At 41.8% G+C, this 26,321-nt stretch overlaps 1 protein-coding gene across 4 annotated transcripts in view; it reads left to right on the forward strand.

The window, feature by feature from the left end:
• LOC114877651 (venom dipeptidyl peptidase 4-like) overlaps nucleotides 1-26,321 on the forward strand; it is a 111,307-nt gene that overhangs the window by 48,649 nt on the left and 36,337 nt on the right. For all 4 annotated transcript variants that reach the window (XM_029190512.2, XM_029190513.2, XM_046286727.1 and 1 more), the window contains 2 exons: nucleotides 3,707-3,759; nucleotides 10,748-10,947. In XM_029190512.2, coding sequence (XP_029046345.1) covers nucleotides 3,707-3,759; nucleotides 10,748-10,947 — 253 coding nt within the window. The remainder of the gene's footprint in view (nucleotides 1-3,706; nucleotides 3,760-10,747; nucleotides 10,948-26,321) is intronic.

Raw genomic sequence — 26,321 nt, forward strand, 5'->3', positions numbered from 1 at the left:
ATTTTCGAATAACACGGAAAACATGATCTGCTTCGTATTAACGTTGCGATACAAACTCGTCGGTGTGGGATTTTTCTTTTTCCTTTTTTCATACTCCAGCCCACTCGACTTTTCTCGGATTTTTCTTTCTTCCTCTCACGTGTACCTACATTGTCCTGGTTCTCTATTCTTCGAACAGTTCGTATCTTGTTTTCCACACCTTTTTATCGCGTCTCAAGTTTTCCGTCCAGAGGTTATCGCATGCATTCTGCTCGTATTTCTTGCTCCTTTATCACGGGAATTGTGAACTTCCCGCAGACTCCAATCTGAAACGTTATTCACGAATTTTGATCCATCTGCAGTTAAGATAAAATATGGAAACGAATGTGGATACGAAATAATAAACGATCATTGTTTTAGGAAACTTGATTGTATCGTGTTTCAATTGATTATTTCGAATAATAGAGGATCATCCTTTAAAACAATCGTAAAGAATATCAAAGGTGGAAGAAAACAGCCGGCCAGAGTTATTCGGTAAAATAGAACGGGAAAGTTTTAATCACTTTACAAGCCGCGCGGAAAAACTTTGATAAATATAATAACCGAAGCGGCGGAGGTAGAGCTTCTGTGAAAACTTGTTAAACTCTTGCGCGCGCGGTTTCGGCAAGGACGCAGAATTATACAGTACCGACACAAAAAGCCCCTACCACGGATAACTTGTGTGCCTATTATTAATTATTTCAAAGAAATTGCCTCGACATCGTGCCGTGTTACGGTCTACGTTTCGCCCCGTTTTGCGAAGATTTAACGCGCGAAAGATTGATTCTTCGTTGATTAATTGACGTACCTAATTAAATTCACCGATGCGCCATTAATTATGGGGTGGAAATCTAAGGAGCCTTTAGTTTTCTCGAATTCGATAAAAAGAAAATTATTTGACGATCAGCAGAGCAAGGTTTGTTGCATAATCGTCCGTTAACGGCGAATCTGAAGCAGAGGCAGGAAAGTAAAAAGCCATGTTGGTGGCAAACTCGTGCCGAAATTAAGCCGGAGCTCCGTATCGCGGAGTTGAATTGCAAAACTGCGATCCGGAAGCAACGAGTTACTCGAGTGGTAGTTTAGAAAGCTGTAAAATCGTGGACTAAAAGCGAAAAGCGAAAAGCGAAAAGCAAAATCCTCGGGGTGGGAAGTTCGAAAATCGCAGGTGTACCGCGATTATACGAAAGCTGGAAGAATTTCCAAATCGAGTGGAAATTAAACGAAGCCCGGCAACGAAGGTGGAACTATTCCGGGGGTTGTAAATTCGCCGGCTGATCTCGGATTAGCGCGAAGTGAATTCGCAAATTTAATGGCTCGAGATCCGTAGTGGCGCGGACCAGAAATTGAATTGTACAAGTCGTAGCCGCAACACCGAACGTTGTCTCGTAAAATCGAAGTTTCCTAGTTCGCCAATTAATCGCAAAATCGTTGCGACGGCGGTGAGCGTAGCTGTGCGAGGTCCACGTCAAAACGGGATACTAGAGATTTCCTCGTGGGACCGCAAATTCGTCGCCGTAAACCGTGGAAATTCGGTCAGGAACTTTGACCGCAACATCGTACGTGAAAAATTACGAAATTGACACATCAAATTTAGAATCGAGCTAATTAATTTTCCTGCAACATTCTAGTTCTATTCCATAGCTTTCTTTTATCAATTAGACAAACTGTTATTTCAGGGTGAAAAAACAAAACAAATTGAACGATACCAAGATTCACTTAGTCTGTCGGTTTCAGGTGGCTATTATTTTTTTACCCGTGAATCAATTTCCCACGCATGCTTGATCGATTGACAAAATCCATCGGAAAAATATTTGCAAAAATCGTATCTCTTTCGAACGGTCGGCTCCGTGTGAAATCTGTTCACGTTCGATTGATCGTTGCCACGCCATTCATGAGGTTGAAACGCGATTAATTAACCGTTCGGTCTGTACGCTCGATTAATCTATCGTTTTTCACTTTTTTTTTTACGAGAATCCTGCCGCGTTCTCCAATAATTCTTTGCCAAAAAACGAATTTTTCATTCGTTCAAAGGGGTGAATTAAAGGAAGAAATATACCAATTTATCGCGAGAACGACGATTTTATTGGTAATAAAGTCACGCGTGTTTTCTACACAGAGTAGCAGAAAATAAAAACAAATTGTATTCGCAACGGAGTTTTTGACCGTTGCGTGACGGACGCGTATTCAACCATCCTTTAAAATCACTTTTCGGAAAAATCAAGTTTCTCCTGCAAAATTTCATTTTATATTTTTATTCCTCTCTTCGCAAAAGAGAAAATAAACACAATAGGAATTATCGTGGACGCAAGCCACAAGTGGCGTGCATTCTGAACAACGAATATAAAAAAGGAAAAAGAAGAAAAAATCGCGTTTCGATGAATTATCGCACGAACGGGAAAGTGAAAAGCGTGGGAAAAGAGAATCGTTGATGTAGAAACGAGTTCAGTCGGTCGATAATCGTGTGTAACACGTTTAAACTGGCATTATAACAGCCTTATCGGAACGACACGATGCACGAGATCCCGCACCTGTCCCGAAAGAGTTAATGGTGGTAAAACATCGCGGCCAGAAACAGAGTCATGAATCGTTTGGTATCATTTGCTATCGTTGCTTCGGAACGCTGTCGATCCCGCCTAGCCTGTTCGATGGTATCGACCCGAAGCAGACCCTGCTTTTGTTATTTACTGGCAAAATCCGGATGTTTTTCGCGACCAGCTCGACGAAGAATATCGCGTCTGTTACGCGCGAGATAAAAAGCGGAGGATCTTCTCTCGAATATCGTCGATATTTTACGATACATTGATTTCCAAGCTTGCTCGTTTCTCTCCGAATAGACACACGATTCGTTTCATCAAAGAGAAACACATTCCGTTTGGTAGATTGGTTTTTTCTTGATCTCCAGCTAATAGAACGTGTATTTTGCGTTGCGGTTGTGCTTGCTTTTCAACAATTTTAATGAAAATTCTAATCTTAAATCCTTGAAAGATCGATAAAATAATCTCATGTTGCTTCGCGAGAATAGAAATTAAACGGGTATTCTATTTTCGCAATTTCGAAATGTCGCGATCGAGTTCCCTCCTGAATGAAAACACGAGCGAGTCCTTGGAGAAGGTTTTCACGGTAAAAGAGAAATTAGAATTCTATTTTCTATATAAACGTTGGAACGATAATCTCTTCGATAAGCAGAGGAAAAAGCTAGAGTCCTTAGAAGGAGCTTCGAGTCTCTCACGCAACTGGAAACGCAAAGAGAGAAAAGAGAAGAAGAGAGGTCGATGGCGTTATTGCATCGCGTCTGGAAGTCGATAGGAAATTTTTGCATTTGAATTTCCCAGTGAAAGAAGAACGATAATGGACACGATAAGGGTTTCTCTACGACCTATGAAGCATAAGGGAAGAACGCAACACCCATAACCGGTTACCTTTACAGAGATAAGGGTAGTCGGGACGATCTTGATACCCCGTTCAGCGACAGATCTGCTTACCTTCTTTCTTAAACGATCTAAAACATTGCATACGTATCCTTTATCTACCGAAAGAAACGAAATAATAAGTATAGCCATCTCTCTGCCATCTCTCAGATTTATTTAAGTCTTAAAAGGATTTCCCTGCATCCGATATCTCGAGCAAGTTAATCCGGCAGACTGTGCTAATAAACATTCACCGTTTCTCTTCTTCTTTTCTGTTGCAGCTCTATCGACACACGTACCTGGCCCGCTACAGGATCGTGAACCTGGAAACCTTGTAAGTAAACGAGCCGCGCTTGCCCATTTAGGATAATCATATCTGAAACTTATTTCCAGCAGGCAGAGTTTTAGATTTGCATTTTAATCTTGCCAGCGTCGCGACGACGGCTGGAAAAGCCTGGCGGCGTGCAAATTACGCTCGCGAATTTCACAGGAAGCCCGTCTTAGCCGCGAAACGCGTCGCTACACCCCCCCCCTTTTTCATACCCTGTCTCCCACTTTTCTCGCGCGAGAAGGGAGAGAAGTTCACCTCCCTCTAACGTTGGATCTGGACGTTAATTCGCCGTTTAAGAGTGCTTATATTACGATTAGTGCCGGCGCTGCTCGCCTCGAATTCGTTTCCACCCTCTTTGCCACCGGCTTAATCGTGCTCGTTCGTCCGCCACGAATTTCTCTCCGGAAAATCCAACCTTTTCCCTTATTCTCTCTGCCAGTGGCACAGCGGCACTCATTTCCTAGCTGAAATTGGGCCAGCAGATGCATTGTTATTATAGGGCTGGACTCGCTATATGGAAAGGGTTGCAAAGTCGAAAGAGTTGAGAAACACTGTAACTTTACGTATGCAAAGCGAGGAGATGGTTATTCGACGCTTTAGAGAAGTGGACGAATTTTGGTTGGAACTTTTCTTTGTTCTGAAAGGGGTTGCAACGAAATAAACGCGAACTTGAGAGGGTTGAGATGCACTGAAATATTTTATGTATGTATACAAAGCGAGAAAAAGGTTAGTTGGAGCTTCGGAGAAGTGGACGAATTTTTGTCTTGCGAGAAGGATTGCAACGACTTACTATCTACAAAGTTGTAAATATTGCTCGAAGTGTTGAAGGGTTTAAAAACCCTCCGCGTGTTTGGAAGTTGGACACTTCAGCTTCGAGTTTTCGAGTTGTACCATGTCAATGGACGAAGGTCGTTTTTCAAACTCGAAGGGAATATCGCGCAGTTAGGAAAACACAGTGCAGAGTAACGATGCTTCTCTGAGTTATTCTTTAATGACTTTTCGCGAAACGCTTGAGTTCGCCGTGGTCCTCCAGAAGCTGAGGAACTTTGAGTATCTCGGAGATAACTGTAACCCAGATAACTTTAACCCTTCCTCTGATCATCCAGTTCGATTCGTTGTTTATTTTCAATTCAACTTCGTGCTTTTACATAACGTTATTATATTTTTTTATTTTTAAAATTTGAAAAGTTAGACGGTCAAGCACGTCGCAAAGAAAATATTCGTTCGAAGAGAGGAGAAAGGATTCTGATTCCGTGTTCTTGATCATACACCGGTAACCCGTTACAAACGATTCCAATTAGGGCCGATGAACAAAGAGGAACAGGTCTTTGCTTCCCTTTGATATCCGGTGCAATTGCTTCGACGAAATTGCCGGCTGCAAAAAGGTGCAAAAGGTGAGCAAGAATTAGAGGGGGTGAAAGAATGTCGAACTTCGATATGATCGAATCGTAATTGCGAGGGTTGGGAAATTTACGGTTGAACGAGTCGAAGGATTTGTATCGTCCAAGGATGTTGGAGGTTTTTAGGAAATATTCGGTTGAAGGTTTCCGAGCTTTTACGAGCCTGTGTAACTGATATTCCAACTAGGAATGTAATTGCTACAAATGGTTAAAGTTGTTTCTATAACAGCAACTAGAATCGTAAGTTTTGCTGTAACTACACCACTGAAGCTCCAGTTATTATTACGGTTAGAACTATCGCTGTAACATAGTTGAAACTTGGACTGTATATATAGTTAAACTGCCAGTCTACACAGTCAGTACGCTAGCTTTGACGAAGACGAACGTTCTCTTTTGAGAATTTTGTTAAAAACACGGCTAAGTTAACGTGTTAATTGCAACCTTGTAGTATAGGACAAGCCGACGCAAGTAGTAATTGGTTTTCGCAAATGACTACCTGTAGAGGGAAAGGGTTAATGATGTAAGGTGTGTTTAGTAATCGTTATTGTAACGTACCGTTGTACGCATGGCCATTTTCACGGTAGCACTCAACGCGTTAACGTCAGGAATTTACTAGTTACACTAATCCCTACAAATCGCGATAATTAATCCTTAGTAATGTACGTCGAACTTTGTTTCCTTTATGGCGAACAGAAAATTATTATACCAAAGTACGGAAAATAACGTGTCCCGCTATGAATTAATGGCCTTTGTCATCAGAGACTCTTTATGGACGCGTTACAACATTTCAGCCCTTTTACGTTACGCGTACTCCTCGTTGCGGGGAAAATTATAATGCCAGAGTAAACGAAGGTAGAACAAACTATGGAAAATGATCTAATTTAGACCACAAAGGGTTAATAAACTTGGTTTCCAAAAGCCTTTGTGTGCAAGTTACATCATTTATGTATCTTCTTTCGCGACATAATTCAAGCAGACATTACAATATTAAAGTACACTGGTAGCATATTAAACATGGCTTAATATTTTAGAGTGCTTTCTTTGATAGCTTTATTATTCGCGTTATACGCCGAATAAACAAATTAATGTTTGTCAAACGACGGTAAACGGCTGAAAGAACTGTGTCAATAGAGGTATTCTGTAGCGTTTGCTACCTTCTTTGAGCGCTTCATAAATATGCTAATCGTTGAACAGACTGATTTTTTGTTCTCCTAAAGTTGTGAAAGAGCATGGACGAAACTAGTCGATAAGTTAAGAAGAGAAACAGTGTCGTCTGACGTGGTGGGGGCGACGCGCATGAATGACTCGGTTGACGTGACCAGCACGATGAATGAAGAGGGGTTGAAAGCTGTGGGGTGGTAAAGTGCACGCGATGAAACGTTACCCCGTTCCTCTGCTCGTGACATTTTTCTTTGGTTCTCGGAGACGCGTTGACTGCTAAGAGCACAGGGAATTTTCGATGTGCCATCGAAAATGAAATTCGCCCGTCGTCGGCGTCGTCGTCGGCGTCGTCGCCGTCGCCGTCGCCCGTTCGATATGAATTCAGGGATTTCAATTTGCCAATAACTCGCTGTCGCCAACGTGTGAGCGTAGCTCGCGTTGTTCTACTTTTCCACGTTTCCTCCTCTCATTTTCTGTCTGAACTTTGTTTATTTCGTTGGACTTTCGATTAGAAAGCTTGATAGACTTTGTACCGATAACCTGGCAATTTAGATACTATTCAAGTTCACGCGGGTGTAAGGAACAGACGGGTTCCTAATTGTTTAGACTAATCGCAGATAAAGTTAACCGAGGAAACTAGCGCAATTGGCTAACGATACATCGGTTGATTCGACGAGTGACCACAGAAGTGGATTTAGAAAATCGGTACCAGTTACGTGTTGTTAGTAAAACCGGAAACTAGTGAAATCTCAGTTAATCCGAATGCTTCTGATCGAAATATAAATGGAGAACGAACTGCGAGTGTAGCAGTAAATTCGTGAACTCAATCAAGATATTCTCTGAACACGGAAATACTAGCTAATTTATCTTTGAGCGGGATCTTCCTAAAGCAACCTACAAACGATTGGTCATAATTAGCACGTTCGCTCTGTTGGCCTGTAAAATGATCTTGTTTCCTTATTTACGTCAATAATTAACTCTCTATCAAGCTTTTGAGCTCTTCAAAGCACGTAGCCAGCTACAATGAACTTCGGAATAATAGCAAGTAATTAACGAGCAATTAACACGCGTAGAAAGATTTAATTAAACACAAGTTGTCGCGATAAAATAGAATAGAAACTTGATCGGAATCGATGGAGCAACGATTATTTCGTAGATGAACGATTAACCAATTAATCAGACGGTGTGCATCGTTTGTCATTCAACTCTGCTTGTATTTATACGATATCCGAACGAATCGAAACGTTTGGAAAGTTTTTTCCCAATCCGATTGAAAAATTCCATTGGAACCGTTGCGGTGGAAAAGAATTCCGGCCGCTTCCGAATCGTTCTCTGTTTGTTCAATCAGGCCTTCCCTCTCGGATCAAGTCATTTAAACGAATTTGATCACGACCGATACTCGGCCCGTGCCACACGAACGCACGGAATTCTATCAATTTTTATTCCGCACGATTCACTACGTTCGTTCTTTTCTCCGATTCTATACCATCGGCGATCGTTGTCTGTTTAAGTTTGAAAAGTACGCTGCGCTGCTTTAGCAATTCGATGTTGCGGCTATAGCCGAAGGAATACGTAATGCCATTGATGTTGTTTCGTTCGGTTATCAGCATCGATCATTCATTGATTGTCCCGGTCGATGAGGATTCAAGATTCAAGTTGCTCCAGATTCCATTCGGGGTCGCGTACGCTCAAACTTTTAACAAAAGCCGATTGAATCCGGTTCGCTTTGGAAAGTCGAGAAAACTTTGTTCTTTTCACGCTTCGAGTCGAGTGCAGTTCACTCGGGATCGGACTTCCCTGTTTTTTCTTTTCGTTCTTAATCCAGCGGTGTTCTCTTGATCAATTAGCAGGAACAAATTGGCCTTGTCCGGAAGTCTGTTCACGGATTGAAATCAGAAATCGAAGCGGGGAGACTGGACGAGATCTCGGCCACATAAAGCCGGGTTTCTACGCTACGTGAATACCCCGCGTCTTTATTTATGGGCTCTCGCGAAGCAGTTTCCTTTGAGCGTAGAAGCTGGCCAGAGCGACTCTCTGGCATTACGACAGAGCCGAGTCGCGAAACTTTCCATCGATTTTACCACCTCCTTCTCTCTGCCCTTACTCCGCCCTTCGTCTGGCCGTGATACATTTTATAAATTCTATAAAATCCCTCGGTTCTGCAAGATACTCGCTGCTCCCTTTATTCCTCCACGCCAGTGAGCGCCGCGGCATAGCGCGGCGTTTCCTCTTCCCGTGATCCTCCTTTTTACGTCGACCGTTTCCTTTTCTCCTGATACCGGTTAAGGCTCGTTACCGTGAAATCCGTCGCTGTCCTCCGAGCATTATTTCTTCCTCCGTCTTTGATACCATTTGCTTCGATTCAATGTATTTTCTGATAGGTATTATTAACTTTACGAATGTCCCTTCCAAACGTCAGGCAGTTATCGAAATCGCAAGTAATATTTATTAGAAGGTTTATTTCTAGGTTTGAAAATTAATTAGAAATATTATTACCATCGATCGAATATCTTAGACCACTAGGTCAAACTATCCCGAGTTTCTTATTCGAACCAGGTAGAACATATATTTCAACTCTAATGGTAATAAAATGCAAACGAGATGGAGAAATATTTTTGAAAAGGATAGAAGAAAAAGAAGAAGAAAAATATTTCATTTTTTCCTTGAAATCTAATCCAAGAGATACAGGGGGTTTGTTCATGACCAACTCGTTCAATTAATTTAACAAACGAGACATTCTTCCAGGAATCTCGAAGTTAATTTCGTTAAAGCAATCTTAGATAATTTTTCCGTGGAAAATAAAAAGCAAGAAGATCGAGCTTGCTCTTCTTTTCTTAAAGTTCTCGGCGAGGCATCGTAAATTCCTTAAGCCAGCATTTAATTTCAACCGAGTTTAACAGCGCCCACGTGCGTATATCTGCTTGGCATACGGATTTCAATTCTCAAGTGGAAATAACGTAACGCGCGTTACGTTCTTTATTATACACCCGTGCCAACCTTGCCAGCCTAGTGTAGTCGCTTTTAAAAGCTATTAGCGAATTCCGACGATACCTTAACGGCCCTCATAAATATAAAAGGGCTTCGATCAATCGGACCGAGCTACTCGTAGGAAGCCGGTCTTGGGAAATTATGCGGACCACTCGAGCGAATAGGGTAATTCCAAGACCGATGGCCCTCGTTTTTCTGAAAAACCTTTCAGTTTTTTCAAATCAATCATGTTAGAAATACTAAATATTTCAACGGTTTAGCTATTGGATGAACACTCGAACGGAGGCGTGTCATTTGTAAGGATGAGACAAGTATCCTCTCCGTCTGTTATCTAGGAAAGAAGATCTTTAAATAATCTCTGTTTCAATAAAAATCCCGAATTCAAGATCCTTACATTGAATATTCCACCGCGGTGACGAACACGTTACGTAAAGAAAGAATCATGAAAATCCTCGAAACGTCTGCGTAAAACACACTGTTCCGTCATAAAGAAAAAGAAGAGAAGAATGGAATTCATCTACATCTCTTTTCGAAACGCAAACTTCTCTCTTCCCATTCAATTAGACGACGAACCCTGGCACAGTTTGTCTGAGATAAGGGATACGTAGCTGAAGGATTCGAACATCGATCGTTCGGATAAATATTAATCAAGGTTGCGATTGTAATCGGGGGAGAGAAAAAAGAAATCCTTCTTCTCTGGTTTGCTTCGGTAGGGATCGTTTTCTGTAATGCGGCAATCTCGACGGTCCATAGTGCTTTGGTTTACGTTCGAGTTGCCTTTACTGCTACTAAAATAAGGATCTCTCTGATCCTGGCGAGAGGATCGTGTATGCATTCGATGGTAATCGGAAACACGCTTGCGGCCTCATGGCCTTTACGCTTGTTCGCCTTTTGTTCGTTTGATATCGGTTAGAACACGACCAGTTTCTTCGGGGCAATTTCGATAGAATTTATCAGATCTGATCAGGTCGGATCGGATGGCTGACTTGTTACAGAGTTTCATCGCTATCCTCATCGGCAAATAGAATGCTTAATTAATTAGAAGAGTCTACGTATCGCTGTTCATTTACATGCATACCGTTTTATCGACACAGTGTTAAGAACCCTGTTTCGTTTTATCCACTTTTCTTCTCTCGATCAACGAATACCATCGTTAATAGCCCGGAGTTTGCAGAGAGGAGGGAATTGGTAACGATGTCAGGATATTTGCATAAGCTTGGCGAACGGCACAGCGTAGATAGAGAGGTGTAAGTTTGACGATCGCATAACGTTTCACATCTGACTCTGGGGTTAATTGAAATTAATTCGCGAACGTATTGTTTCTCTAACGATGATGACTACCACGAAATTCGCCTCTATATTATTCCAGCTGACAAATGTAACCGAGTTAGAGTTTTATTATTTATTTTGTTCTAACGAGTGTTGAAAAATTTTTGTTTCAGATCAGACACGTGGTTGACGTCGAACGATTCGATTTCCCCGCAACTGGCTACCTGGGCACCCACTGGCAACGCGTTGGTCTACGTGTATCAGAACAACATCTATTACAGACCGGAAGCGGAAGTGGATGTCGAGTATCGTATCACGGACACCGGAGTCTTCGGGACCATTTATAACGGAGTGCCAGACTGGGTGTACGAAGGTAAGCTACCTCCAACGGAAACTATCACGAGATCCGTTTTATTATTCATAGGATATCACGTATTTAATCGGCTTAACCGCCATTTTGCGACGAGTATTTAGCCGAAACGTGTCGATTTCACGCGAACAACCAGCGGAATGTGACGACTCTCGTACGATTTCCTCGATCATAGCTCTTTAAACTTCCCGTTATTTGCTTTCGACGGTTAGACGAATTTAGCATTTCAATGAATTTGACATTTGCGAGATCAGCGAAAGGGACAATTGCACGAGAGAACGCGTTAAACTAGCTAGTGGTTTCGTTAATAACAACGGAACCACTGTCTGCCAGTTCTTCTGGAATAAACAAGCATCACACGGTTGAATTCACGTGGTTCGAAGCGGAAGCAACGTTATCGGCGACGAGCTAGTTGTGCACGCTTTGCCATGGAAGCGCATACTTCAAAATAAACTGAACAACGCGGTACGATGATTCGGGACGGGCGCAATGAAAGGGCTACGCACGCGGTTTCCGAACCGCGGACCAACAATTTCGTTAACGAGTCTCCGATTTGTCGTTATCATCTTTTAGCCTGGCTGTGGTTGGAAATTTTTAACTGAAAAAAAGAAAATTATTTTCTGCTTTCATCTGCTTTTCAAATCACGAACGAACAGTTAACACAGCTTGGTTCGCACGGTGAAACAAAAGAAATCCCACGTCGAATCGGAGAAGGTTAAACCACTACCTCTCCTCGAAATCCAGCGTGAACACGAGAAAAAGAGGGCACGTTGCTTTTTTTTTCTTTTTTTTTTTTTCGTCGAGCTTTTAGCGACGGGTTCGCCACGCTTTGTACGCGTGCCGGATGAGTTTTCGCTCCCGGAACAATAATATGTGCCAGGGCCGTAATTCACACAGCTGATGCTCCAGGGGACGTAGCATGCGTTTGCATATTTCTGAGCCTTCATCAGCCCTCCACCCTTCGTGTCTCTCTCGCTTCTTGCTCGTCGTATGGTGTATTTCGCTAAATCGTGACCGTGTTGACGAGCTAACGGATGAAGCATAAAAATTCATCAGAGAAGACCGTTGACGGCAGACGCAACCAACCAGCCAGAAACAGTTGTTTTTTTCATCCCCCTTTTTTCGGACCGTGGCCTGATTCGATTCAATGCCAGACATCTAACCGTCTCTGTGCAAATATTTGAACACGACTACGCTATTAATGTTGCTTCGAGTCCTTTGGATGATTTCCGGAACGTCTATCTTCCTCCATGTTCGATTAGATAGAGACAAGATTCGAGTAAACCCCGTTTGCTCTTAATTGCTCGCCGATTGTCACGAGCTGTACTCCATTTCGAAGCTAAATCACGAACAGAAAATTTACCGGTTTGTTTGCTTATGAAAGGGGCAGATTTCATGTTTTGTCTTCACGGTAGGAGAAGCGAATTTGTCTAAGAGACGAGGGTATAATGGCTTTAAAGTTTCGATGGTATCATTCTGAAATATCGCCTGGATAGAATGTCGCTGAATAAAATTTACTTTTAAAAAAACGGAGAGTTTCATAAGTATTCTTCTCGTTCGGAATATGCTCTTGAAAGTATCTCTTTCAATAAAAAAAGAAGAAGTTCCATCAAGCATTCTTCTGGTTGTGGCTTCCTCTTGAACATTCTTCGATGAACGTTTTCGACGCGTGTATCGATGCTCGAGCGATTTCACGCGGGGTGAGCTGCGACCCGTTTCGATGGGAGGACGTCGATAAAGTGTCAAAGCGTCGGACGAAAGGCGTGCCAGGAACTTTTCAACAGCCTGTATTTTGTTCACCGTCAGCCAAAGACTTTCCTGCTGACGACATACTTTATCCGGTTCGGCCTGGAGCGTGCTCCAAGGATTTCGTCGGCAGGAATTTAGGATAAAGACTGATTTACGCGTGCCTCTTCTCTTCTCTTCTCTTCTCGCGTGTCCTGCTATCGATTTCCATGCTTTCCAATGCGACCAATGCATTCCCGCCACGCGACGGACAATTTGTGTCGAAAACTGACAAGGATAAAGAGAATCGTTTATTTAGGGTATCATGAAACGTTTATGAAGGCTAACGCGTTCCTTTAGCAGAATATTATCGTGGTTTCCAGGCGACCACTTTGATTTTCATATCGGCAATGCTGCTAATGAAATATAGAAGCAACCCTTGTCAAAACTCCGGGCATCCGCGTTCCTTGAATATGCCACGTTGGATAAATCCGGTACGTACAAATTTAATACCACCTAGGATTAGAGGGTTTGCGTGAACGTGGCCGTTGAATCCCCAAACTAATTCCTTGATGCATACGTTACGTTAACATACGAGCAAAGTGACAAATATTAATAGCGGTTAGAAGCAGAATCTGTTCGACTTAAATGCTTAGTAAGAAACGACACCGTATCCTTTCAATTTTTAATCCTCCAACGACTGAGCTGAATTTTTGCCCATTCAATGTTCGAAAGGTTAACTTCGATGAGACCCGAGATTTTAGATCCTTCTTTCAAAGGATCCTCTGTCTTACCGTCTGAAAGAATCTGAAAAAAGACGGAAATTAGATGAAGAGAACGTCACCGATGAAAGAGCAGGTTCATGGAAACATCCAAAGTGCTGGTAAAGCAGTTACACAACTTATAAATCTCTCTGAGTGACAATTAGTGGATCCTCGTTTTCCTATCCGCCAAGCCAAGTCCCTCTCGGCACATAGCACATTCCCAAGTGGTATTTCAGCCACTTCTTCCGACAATTAATCCTCGACAAACATTTTCTCATCAAGCAACCGCTCGCTCTTCCAAAAGATAAAAAAAAAAGCAGCGATATCCTTCATGGCAAACATTTGTTTTCGCGGATCGCCGATATTTACACTGACACGTGCACCACACCGGGCACGAAACGAGCGAGCATTTTTTAACGGATCCCCAACACCGGTTCGGGAACAATATTTTACAGTCACTTTGCATATGCATTACTCGTGATGAATCCTGTCCGGTCTGTTGGCAGTGCTACCGTCGAGACACGTTCATCACTATGGTAGATTTTTATTTTTCGCAGATTTTAAGTCACTCTGCTTCTACTAAATTCTGCTCTACTTAATTACCGATAATTTAATAAGAATTACATGTACATTCGTGTCTACGAGCTGTGTATTTTGTAGAAAGCAAATTCGCAATCGAGAAGTTTGAAAACTTTGCCTCTTAAGGTCCCTGCGCGCTAAAGGAAGTTTCGTCACCTTATAAAATCGCAACATCCGTCGAATCAGACTGGTTCAAAGTCACCAACTTTCTTCCGACCAAGTAAAGCATCACCGTTGTTTTCAGTTTCGGTGGAAAATAGCGAAAGAAGATGTTGGTTATTTTTCTTTCAACTTAAAACTGATCGGGCAAGTAGAGTAGGAGCGTGTAAAGTCAGCCATGAGTCAGGCGCAAGGCTAGTAGTATTAGCCAGCAAGTGATCAAACATACGTGATTAGGAGGATACAACGGTACGTGACCAGACAGCTCGCAGTAGAATAGGACAGGGGGGATCAGACTCGGGTAGTCAGTAGAATAGAACAATGCTTGATCAGACAGGCTGGCTCGCTAGAATAGGATGTTCTTTTTCCACTTTTCGTTCACTTCTTTGTTCGAATAATAACTTTTCTTGAATGTCATGTCTTACGAACAGCGAATTGTTCTCAGAAAGACGATTAATTAGCAAATTCTATCAATTCGAGAATTGGATAATTATTCTTAATGAGAATAATTTCATTTCGAAATAGTGGAATAGAACGATAAGTGATTTAACAGAGAAGCCAGTGAAATGGGGCTGCAAATAGTCAGGCGGAATCAGTAGAATAGGGTCGCAGGTGGTCAGACATATCGCGTTAATGAAATTCAGTGCGGGTGATTAGACGTACACGCCACTGGAGTGGGACTGCAAGTGATAATTGATTAGTATAGGATTGCACGAACACAACCTTAGATGGACTTATTACATAAGTCGAATATTGTCATTAAAAATCGAATGTATCGCGTCAGTAGAATATAATTATGCGTGGATAGACGTATCGTGTTATGATCAATGAACCGTAGATAGCCAGACGTATCGTATCTCTACTGGAGAGTCATAGATAATCGCGGGCGTACTATATCAGTAGTATAGGATCATATGTGGGCAGGGAATCCACATCAGTAGATTATGGCCTTAGATAATCAAACAAAGGTCAAACTACTAATAATGGGCCCGTGTGTGGTTAGCGCAGGATCATACTAACACACGTAAGTGGTCAGACGTGCTGTATCAGTAGAACTGGAACCACTGCAGTAGAATAGGGGTACAAGTGGTCAGACATGCCGCATCAGTAGAATAGGAGCGTAAGTAGTCAGACGTGACGCGTCGCGTCGGTAGAACGAAGTCGTAGGTGTTAAGACGGATAGAAATCCCTACAATAAGCCCGTATGTGGTTACCAGAGTTTCATTAGAATAAAACTGCAGATGATTAAACAAGTTGAAACTAGAAACAGCACGGTACAATAAAATACGGGTGCTCTACTTTGAAATGATCACTTTTATCATGTAAATTTATATAAAATATATTTAAGTATCTACGAAGTAAATGAAAACGTTTCTTTCTAAATAGAGTTAACGGAATGAAGCAATCGGATCGAATAAAAGAACATCCGTTGGACTGGAATTTGTTTCCCTCCTTTCTACATCTTTCGTAGAACGCCGTCGCAATTTCTGCGCCCGTCAGAGTTACGCCGGAAACACGATAGCAATTCCCCGCGTTCCAACGGAAGTTCGATCCCTTCATTGTTTTTCTTCGGCAGAAGGAAGGAGGTATCGCGATCGCGCCGCGTCGCGTCGCACCGAACCGCCACTCGATCCATCTTCTTTCTTGACAATACTCGACCGTTCGCCGGTTGTGTAATGCTCGTGGAATATCTCGTTTTGTTATCGGTATAAGTCGACGAGCTTCTTGCCCCGGGGAAATTCATTTGCCCAGTCACGAATATCGGAGATAGAAGACGACGGTGTTTGCTAAACGTGTAACGCGACAAGAGCTCGAAGCAGCTCGATCGTCTTCCACGAGATCGTATTTCTAAACTCGAAACCGAGCAAACTTTTATGGATTTTCAGTCTGTCGCACATACTTTCCATACACGTGTTGTTATCCTTCTTTTTGAAGGATCGTCTTTTATTTTCTTGAGCCACGGATGAAACGGACTATGATTCCAGTGAATTGCTTCTACGAAAGCTCTGTTTCCTGATGTGCATTCAAATGCGATAAAATATGTTGGAAGTTATTTTGAATTGAAAATTTTTCACGATATCACAACATTTCTTCTCGCGCGATTTAGTATTCTGTTAAGCGATAAAGTTAGAAAGCTAGTAGGTAGCTAGTAGCGTTAGTCGGTAATCGATAGCGCGTCGCTTCGCGTCTCTTGCAATCGAATCAGTTTTATCGGTTTAAAGCGGCGGACCGCAATTGGCCGTAACCGATTGGCAGCATATTTGCTGTCTGCCGGAAATTCCGATAAGCATTAAATGAAAAATAACGCGCGACTCGAGGCAAATGTTTGTTTACCGTCAACCAGAGGACGGTGTACTTCACGAAGCATCCAACCACCGGTCTCTCGTTGTGTTTCGTTACTCCGCCTCTGAACCATTTCTTTTTCTCCTCTTTCCTCTTCGTTCTTTTCTATTTTCCTCGACGCGACTCGAGCCACGACTGGAAATATTTACGCGGGACACCGTGTATTTTTAATAATCCCAGCCGGTTGTGTTCGGCGAGACGCAGGCTGGCGTGGCAATTATCGCGAGCTGCTAACGTTTCCCTAGAGTCGAGTCGACTCGACTCGACTCGACTCGACTCGTCGTCGTCGTAGCAGAACGTAGGCAAGCGTGACAGCCGCGTTTCGCTTGCAATTTACCCGGAGAAAACGGGCGTTTCTTTTCCAGCTTTATCGCCGTGGCCAGTTGTTAGCGACACGTTTTAAGCGCTCGAGCTTGTAAATTGTGCCTGTGAGCTCGTTTCTTCGCGCTCAACGATTCCGAATGTATCGAGCTGTAATTATTATACTTTAGACTCGATCTCGCAACGAGTCGGTATTTTCTTTCTAATATCCGGTTCTATATTATGTCTTTACGTTTACGACCCTGGGTAAACAACTCTAATATACTTGGTGAAAACTTGCTAATGCGATTAGTTGCTCGCTGTCCGTGCTACTGTACGTAATTTAGCAGAACTTTTTAACGTTACTTTTCATCTAACTAACTTGTTTGGAATTTAAGTTACTTATCAACAGAATGAAGTAGCGCTCTCAGTAATAAGTCAGCCATCGAGGAAGCTGATCGTGCCTGGGCAAACGATTTGTTGCTCAGTAGAAACAGCTCCTCGACAAACACTGTAAGATGAAGAATATTAATTATCAAGTTGTCTGTTTAATGCAACCTAAATATTAATACATTCAGTAGAAGCTGTTTGAGTATCGAACGATAAACGAATCAGGGTGCGAACACCTAACCTACCGTTCAAGAGTAAGATCAATCATCGGTATCAAGTATCATGAACCAAATCAAGCCGATCGTATTATCCAATTACCGGTTGTATGAAAGCTTCGGGTTTCCTTCGATCTTGATCCCCGAGTATTGTTGATACCAGAAGAGTTACGTATAATTGGGCGAACAAACGAACGTTTTCATGGCATCGATACAAGTCTTGTAAGAAGAAAATCCATGCTTTCAACGCGCCTTGTCCTTACTTTTTCGTTTTTTCGGTCCTCGAGACGGCGATGGATGTGACATTAATAGAACGACGAGGATTCAGTGAAATCCTTTTCTCGAAATCCGTTCTCGCTAATGGAACCTCCTTTTCCACGGGATTCCGATTTCTGATCGGGTTCCAAGGTATTCTGCTGCACCGTATGCTGTCACCAGCCACGCGTAAATGTACACTCTCGTTCAGAAAGATATTTGTCAGTCGCGATTGAACGTTGCGAAATCTATAACCGAAAGAAGCGAGAGGTATTGGCCAGGAGCTCTCGTTGCAATTCCTTTGATCGTTTTCTACCATTCGCGGGAACCATTCGGAACGATCGAAATGCACTCGTGCAGGGAAACGGGAGAGGATGAAGAGGTCGATGATCGAGGGCTTTGTCCTTCACAGTTGCTTGGAAAATTGTTTCGAAGACGTGACGCGATCGGTGAATAACCGAGATTCAAGGGAATTTCTGACGGAACGTCGCGTGTAGGGAGAAACGTCATTGTTATTTAGGCTATTTTTGTCTACGTGGATTTTCCAAAAATAACAATCGTGAAAATCGAACAAACATAAAATCGAAAGTAATTGAACGCTGTGACGAGGCTCCAGGGATTTATCAGCTGCGAAAGAAGTAAAGCTCTCTGTAGCAGTCTGTAGCTTTAATTAGAAGTAACGAGCAACAAACGCGAAACTGTTCGATCGTCGAACATAATACACCCAGACATGTACAGCGACCCGAATATCGGTCGAACCAAGAAGCAGTCATTGATTCCCGGCTGCAACGCGATATTCCGTCGCCCGCATGCAATATCCCCGCAGTCAATAACATCTTCCGGACATTTATGCAACGTCCAGACTCGCTATCGGTCGACGTCCGTTGGATATCCAGTGCAAACGTTTCATGCATACTGAATGCACGTCCCATACAATGGCCACTTTTCGTACGCGAGACTTAACCTGCATGCCCAGAAACGTTATCGATACCAACAACTTATGGACATCCTCTGTGTCTCTGAAATGATTCGAGAGGTTTTTAAGCTACTTTAATTTCGACACGGTCGTATTTTTTGCGAGATTAATTTTTGTCCGGCCGGGACGGCTCGTTATTAAATTTTACGCTATTTCTTTATTACATTTCCGATATATTTCGTTTGGAAATTTGAAATGCATTGTAACGAGTAAAAATATTATCTCTACATATTTTCTTTGCGTTATACGTGGCTGTTTTATTTTCTACGGGCGTAGAACAACAGAAGCGTTCTTGTTGGAAATGTAAGAGTTATTTATATTACCCCTTGTCGGCAGAATTTCTTAAGATTCCCGAGAAGCACCTCGATCGATTCCTACGCAACGTCGTGTCTCGCATCTTTCTGAAAGCTTTAATCTCAATTTTGTGTGGATGGCGAGCGACGAGCAAATCAACAAACGAGGGCGATCGCGATAGTTTAGCAGGGAAAGAGTTTTCCAAAACGATGTCCTCCGCCCACTTTGCTATATGGGGCGAAAGATTGCCGGCGCCAAGGAGTCGGAATTTTTCTCGAATAATACAATGCGACCGCTGCTCGTTCACGCGATGTCGCAAATTTATAGCGCATCAGTTACTGCCGAGCGCGAAAGAACTATATTAGAAAATCTGATAAATATCGTAATACAGTCGTTTCATTTACAGATTTTCACGCTTTGAAAATATCTAGAACAGGGTATTCGGAAGGACAGATACGGTGAAATGAAAGCAGATGGGTTTTGTCGGGGAACAGGAAAGCGCGTTACAAAGACAAATCGTTTATTAATAAATACACGGTGGTGGCAAACCATTTTGGTAAATGGACCGTCACGCAACAGGGAGTGAGGGTAATATTCTAGCAAATAGGTCGTTACGCAACGGATACGAGTCTCGATGTAGCAAATAGGATGTCATCCAACGGAAGTAAATCGTATCTTAGCGAATAGGGTCGCCAGTGAACGGGAGCCAGTCATATCTTCGCAAATAGGTTGTTATCTAGCAGAGACGAGTTGCGTTCTGGTAAATAGGACGCCACTGAATCGAAACAAGCATTATCATCGATGTGCTGTAGTTCTTTTAATAGAAACTCATCGATTCGCGATGATAAGGTTACCCATCAACCAGATACATAACTTTCAATGCCATTCCTGCATTCAGATTTTTCAGTATAATTTTCATCGGAAATATACGAAAGACGGAAAACGGAGATAGGATTCGAAACATCCGATAAAGCTCAATAATACGCATTAGAAATTGACACGACACGCGTGAATGATGGACGAAATCATCGACACTGGCCACGATTACGACACCGGATAACAGAACTGTCGGTCAATCAGAATGGCGATTAATTATCGAGCAGGGAAAAACGGAAATCAGATAATTGGATTTCTGCCGCGTATCAGCGCCGGCAATGTATTAACGATCGAATTATGAGACGATTAATAATCATTCAAGGATCATCAATCGTATCGCAACATCGTTGCTAGATGTTCGTCAAATCTGTTCGATATTATTGCTAATCGAGAATTCTCTGGATCTTCTAAAGTAATTCCTCCAACGCATCCGCTTTGCATTTCGGTCCGCCAATTTCAATATTAAATCCATGATAATTAATTGATTTTCATTGTACGTTCAATTTATGATTCAGCGAAAATACGGATGAAAAACGAGATAAATTTGCACGCGGAAAATGAAACTGAATCACGAGATTGTCTATCAACTCGAACGAATAATCAATTTAATTCAATTTTTACAAGAAATAGAAAAAATGTAGAAAATAAATGCAACTCCACATTTTTCCTTTGTTCTTTGCACAAAACGCGGATTGTCGAACTACTATAGTGTTCACGCGTGATGTGAATCGTGATTGAAATTTGTTTAGGCGTCCCGAACGTTTCAGCTGGTGCGAATCGTTGGTTTTTGGGGGAAAAAAGTTCACGAGCGACCGCGTTAAAAAGGATAACGTGTTATCCCGTTTGGTAACGTTCCAAAACGGGTTAAACGGTGAATCCGGATTAACGAGACCTTTGTACGTTTAAAACGATTGTGATTTGACCCGTTTTCCGGTTTGATCGTTTCGCACGCATTTTGAAAAGTAACCAAAAAAGTAGTCATCCGGCAAACCAAAAATCGGCTGGCCAACCGGAAGGATTCCGCATTCATTTTTCAGCGATGAATTCGCGAAAGAACGAATGATTTATAGAAGAATTCTAAACTGTTTTCCTTCGCCTCTTCTGTATACACCCTAAGCACACAACCCTTTATCGACTCTCAGAGGTCGGTGGTAGCAAATCAGAGGGATGAACTTCCCCTCCATTAAAAGGGAATGTCGTTGGAGGGTGTCAAAGGGCGATTATTAAACAGTGGACGATTTACTGGACCATTACAAAGGATGTTTAAATGAGGATCCTGCGGGTTATTGGCGTGAAGCTGTTTCAAGCCCTCCTCGTTACATCTCCATTATGCTTTCCTGCCACTTTCGCTCGAAGGCTAAGTTTCTTGGAAGAGCAAAGTTTTTCGTGGTTAGTTGTCGAACACAAGCGTCCGTGTGTTTTATGGTGTCATTGGGCGGAAAGTGTCGAACACTTTCGGCCGTTCTTCTTAATTAAAATGTCCACAAGGGTTGGTTAGGAAGTCATTATCAAAACTTGAAGCTATTCTAGCTGTAGAACGTAAAGCTAGCATCCAGGTTCAGCCTACTTTTGCTGGCCGTATTATCCGTGAAAAATCTCTCTTCTTCGTAATTCTGCTCTCCACTGGAGCCGTGTCGCTGCTTCGTTTTACATTTTAATGCTGTTCGCGACTCGTCCTCGTCGTCCAGCTTGACTTTCTTGCTCGAAAACTTCTTCCAGCCACTCGCAGCGGTTAATTAGCGATAAACGTTTGCTGCTTTTGCGTGAAACTTTTTCTTTCTTTGTTAGTTTTATCTGCGAATGAAACCGTAGAATTTTGAGTGATGTTCTTATGAATTTTTTGGTATCGTACAAAGAGTAAAATTTCACGGAGCAAATTTTCCCTTTACGAGTAAGTACATTTTTGTTTTATTTTGTTAATTTTCAAAGGTTGCCCGTGTAGATTGTACGGAAAAATTCAAAGCACATCGGATTCTCGTTACCCGGTCCTTCTGAAACGAGTCTCGAAAGCATTTAGAACATTCCCCTCGTATCCTGAAAAAGCATCAACAGTTAACAGTCCTCCCCACATGTTCCAAGGGAAATAGTTTCTCGTACAAAAGGCGATTCCCTTGCGCGTGTTTTTTCCTCTTCCGTAATTTAGTTTAAACAAACTCATAAAAGACGAAGGAATCCAGGCCGGGAATCCTGATTCATTTCCGAGCATTCCCTCACGAACTACCGTAATAGATTTTCGCAACAGCCACCGGGATCCGACTCGATAAAGTAACCCTGGCGTGGATTCCGACGCGTGCAGCTAGCATTAGGCTCTAAAAGAAAGATAATTTGTTCTTACATCCTCAGAGGGAATTACCCTCTTGTTTGATAAGGAAGAAGTGATCCTTTGAAAGGGAAGAAATTAAAGAGGATCCTTGAGGAACTTCATCGTTTGGATTGTCTTGATAATTGGTGGTATTTATGGTAACTATGCTGGATGTAAAGAGTAGAAGAATTTTATCAGGGAAATTACTATTATTATCAAGGGTGGAAGAGTTGACGAAAGCTTCGAAGGGGTTCGAATCATAATTCAAACAATTTTATACATACATATATTTTAAGCGTAAATCGAAGTATCGAGGTATCTTTAGAACGCTTTAGTTGCGGGGACACGTTTTCACCCTTTGAAACACGGCTCACAGAAGCTTCCTCGATACTTGCAGTTACCGGGACACGTTCGAACTTCTGGCGGGATACCTCTGGCGAATCTCAAAGACACCTTTTTGATACGACCAAGCAATCTTCGACGTTCCACCGTCTGTTCCTGACACGTTTAGCAAAGATTTTTCGAAGAGTGCTACGCTTCAAACGACTTTGATTTCTACCTTTCTTTTTTCAAAACTCTTTACACGAGAGTACCGCAAGCCGGCAAGGCGGATCACTTTGATTTCCTCAAAAAAGAAAAAAAAAGAAGATCGAGTCGTTGGTGGAATGCTTTTGAAAGCCACTGTTATGTTATAAAAAACGATCGTGTTCCATCGAGAAGACAAACATCTTTGCTCGACACTTTGAAACTTCCGAATTTCAGTCTCATTAACGAGCGTGACCGAAACTTACGAGTCGCCGGGCGTGCATTTACTTTTGGCCGACGATCGACGGTGCTTCTGGTCCCGGAACCGTGGGCCGGAAATACGGCAGCCCCGGAAGCGTGGTTCCGGCGGGAACGCCGCGTCGGTTCGCGCCGCGAATTATTATACGATTTCTCCGGGCTAACGATTTGAAACGGGGAATAATTTCCGTGCGGCGATGGCGGCAACGCTGGTGGTTGAAATTCTGCGAAACAGATTTACAATTATCCCAGGGAAATCGAATAGTACATCAGGGAATTCAAGTACGGATACGATCGAGCCCAGGAATATTACATTTGGCCCTTGAAAGGGTAGAAGGATGCAGGGTAGTTTTGATCAATAATTAAAACGTCTTTATAGGCAGGTTTGAAAATTAAAAAACAAAAAAAGAAATTGATCAATTTCATTGCGGTTCACAACCTCTCGATTTCCGGTTTAAATAATCTCATAGACACTCGACGATCCCTCGGATAAATAATTAGAGAAACGTAATGGGAATTTATAGTCCCTGAGATTTTCTTCCTACTCGTTTCTTTCAGTCAGCTCATCTTCGTCCTCTCAACCCCTAGTACCTGTCCCACCGTGAATTTTACCCTCGGGATATTTCTCTTCCTCGTCACGTCCAGCGAGCTGCGCAACGCAATGTCGTGTCTTTGTACTTTTCTTCATCCCCTCCTCTTTCACCCTCTCTTTCTCTCTCTCTTCTTCTTTTTGTCTGTTTTTTTCGTACCTTTTCTTTTGTATTTGCAGACCTGCTACTACTCGTTCTCATCCTGTATATCCTCTCCTCTCCAACCCCTTGGCTGTCCACACTGACTTTTCCTCCTCCGGTTCTCTTCCTGGGGTCGAAGGAAAATTTACCTTTTCCTAGCTTGTTCGCCTACGGTCTTACTGTTTCGCGAAATATGGCTTACAACCACCCTCTTTTTTCTGAGACACCCCCTCACTACCCTTTTCAATGGTACTCTTCTCGAGCCCTTGGTATTTACACACAGCCCTGGGATATTCCCTTTCCAACAAGAACAAGGAACAGGTAGCTCGTTCTCTTGTTCTTTTTGCCCTTTCTCGAGAGAAAATTATTCGAAATGGTGCGTAGGGGTTGAAAGTAACGAATGCAGGGTTAATCGGTGAGGATTTTTATTTCGTATTCCATAAAGAAGAATAGAACGTCTTGGATATTGAAAAATCTCATTTAATGTATCAGGACTGATCCGTAAAATCCCCTAAAGCGTTCGAAGTTTCCAACATGGCCGAGCTAAACTGGTCAAGAATTTTCAACCCCATCGCAACTCTTTGTCCGAGAAGTTTCCAACTACGAACAATATTCGAAGCACGATCGAGGTATTGTTATCAATGAATCGTTGGAAAACTCGTGGCGCAAAGTATCGAACGGTCATTATTACCCCCAATTTTCATCTCCTACCCCCCTGTCGCGAAGGGATGGCTCATTGCGTCAGCAGCTTCGATAACGAGCATGTTCCTTTGTCGGTAAAAAAGGGAAGAAAAAAAAGAAGAAACCCATTATTTGCGATCAAGATTATTCTTCAACAACCTTTTCAATGTATAAACGATACAGTCTTGTTTTGAATTCTTATTACAAAACTTGTCAGTCGAAAGGAAACTAAACGAAAGAACTGCTGTATTCTCAGGGTTATAAATAATAATAATTTATAAATCAATTAATAATAAATTTTCAACAAGCACCGCGATAATTTTGAGCAAACATCATGGAGGAAATTACTTCTTAGAGGTTGTTTTAACGGAAAACCCGTGAATGTTCATGAATGCTTGATATTTCTGTTGTTTCGTTGCCTTGAAAAGAGAACCGTGGAGATTGTTGAATATTTCAACGACAAGGAAATGGCAACAGAGGAAGATAAATAAGAAATAAGTGAATAGGTAATATGTTGACAAAGTAAGTGAACAGGAAACGTAAGCAAGAAGTCGTAGAACAAACAAGGAAATGAATGAGTTTCAAGGAAAATTTTGCAGTCATGGAAAACGTTTTCGTGCTACGAATTTTGCTTCTCGTAACTTAAATGGAAACGAACGGTAAACCATGCAACGTTTTGATGCAACAAACTAATAAAAAACTCGCTGCTATTTTTCTTTTTCCCATTTAACTTGCAGACGTACAGGTGTACTTTTTATACCATTCCATTTCATGTGCTTACATTAATTTATCGTTGCAAGTTTCTTTATTTCGTAAATCCACTCGAGGATCTGTGTGCTTTGAGAATAGCATATGGTTTTATGGAATTTTTACGACAGAATTGTAATCCTTCAATCTTTTGTCTCGATTTTATTTCTAATCACATTCTAATTTAAATTTTCTTTTAACGATGATTAAACCCATTAGAAAGAAAAAAATGGGAGCAAATTACTTTCCAATAATTATCTTTTTATCAACACGATAATTTACCACGAAAATCGGGTTTCTTGCATCTCTTTCTCAGTCAATTACCTTCGAAAACGAGCTGCAATTGGACACGGTAATTAAGTATTATCGAAATTTTCATTGGTTATCCCTGCGATCTCTCGTTCGTTCCCGACCAGGAACATTATTCCAGTTGGTTGTCGTGGCACTGCTCGAAAAAGCTCTCTGTTTATTTTGAAAGAAGCCGTGAAAACTAAACGAGAGACACTTTCGTCGCTGTAAATAGCAAGAGCGTTTAAAGTTGAACGCGCGGACCACTTAGCCGAAAATTAGCTCTCGAACCGAGGGTTCGCGCTTTACTCTAATAATAATTTCACCACAAATACATTAATTACTCTACACCCTCGGGAAACGACTTAATTAACCAACATTAAAATCCTTTAATTACCGAAGCTTTTATCTTTTCTTATTCGAGAGGAAAGTTGCCTCTGAATATCATTTATCTTCTATTTTAACGAATCTCGAGTGTTTAAGGTTGAATGTTTTCCATTCAAAATTATTTTTATGCTAAAATTACGAAGTTATTAATTTAATAACTCTGCAAGGTATCATCGGCAAACGTGTATACATTTATCGAACAGTTTTCACTCGCAATTACGTTCTCTGAGTGTCTTTAAACGTATATACACTCTGTACAATATTTGTTCAATCATTTAAGTGCACTTTTGGAAAACTACGCTTTCAGTAGCAATCGAGGGTAAATAAAACATGTCGGGCAAATTATTCCTCTTGATAAAAAACAATATTTGCTTTCAATTTGAAAGAATAACATTCGCAAATAATGTGCAGAACGTCGAGTAAATGAAATTAAAGTCGACGATGATGCTTTTATTTTAATTTTCCACGTTTCTACATTATATAACGACACTCGTTTGTTACTGTAGACTTATTTCGATCATCACGATCTAGCTTATCAATCGGTCGGATAAATAGGTGGCTAGTTAAGTTCGTGTAAACTGC

Source organism: Osmia bicornis, chromosome 8 (genome assembly GCF_907164935.1).
Source record: "Osmia bicornis bicornis chromosome 8, iOsmBic2.1, whole genome shotgun sequence".
NCBI lineage: Eukaryota > Metazoa > Arthropoda > Insecta > Hymenoptera > Megachilidae > Osmia > Osmia bicornis.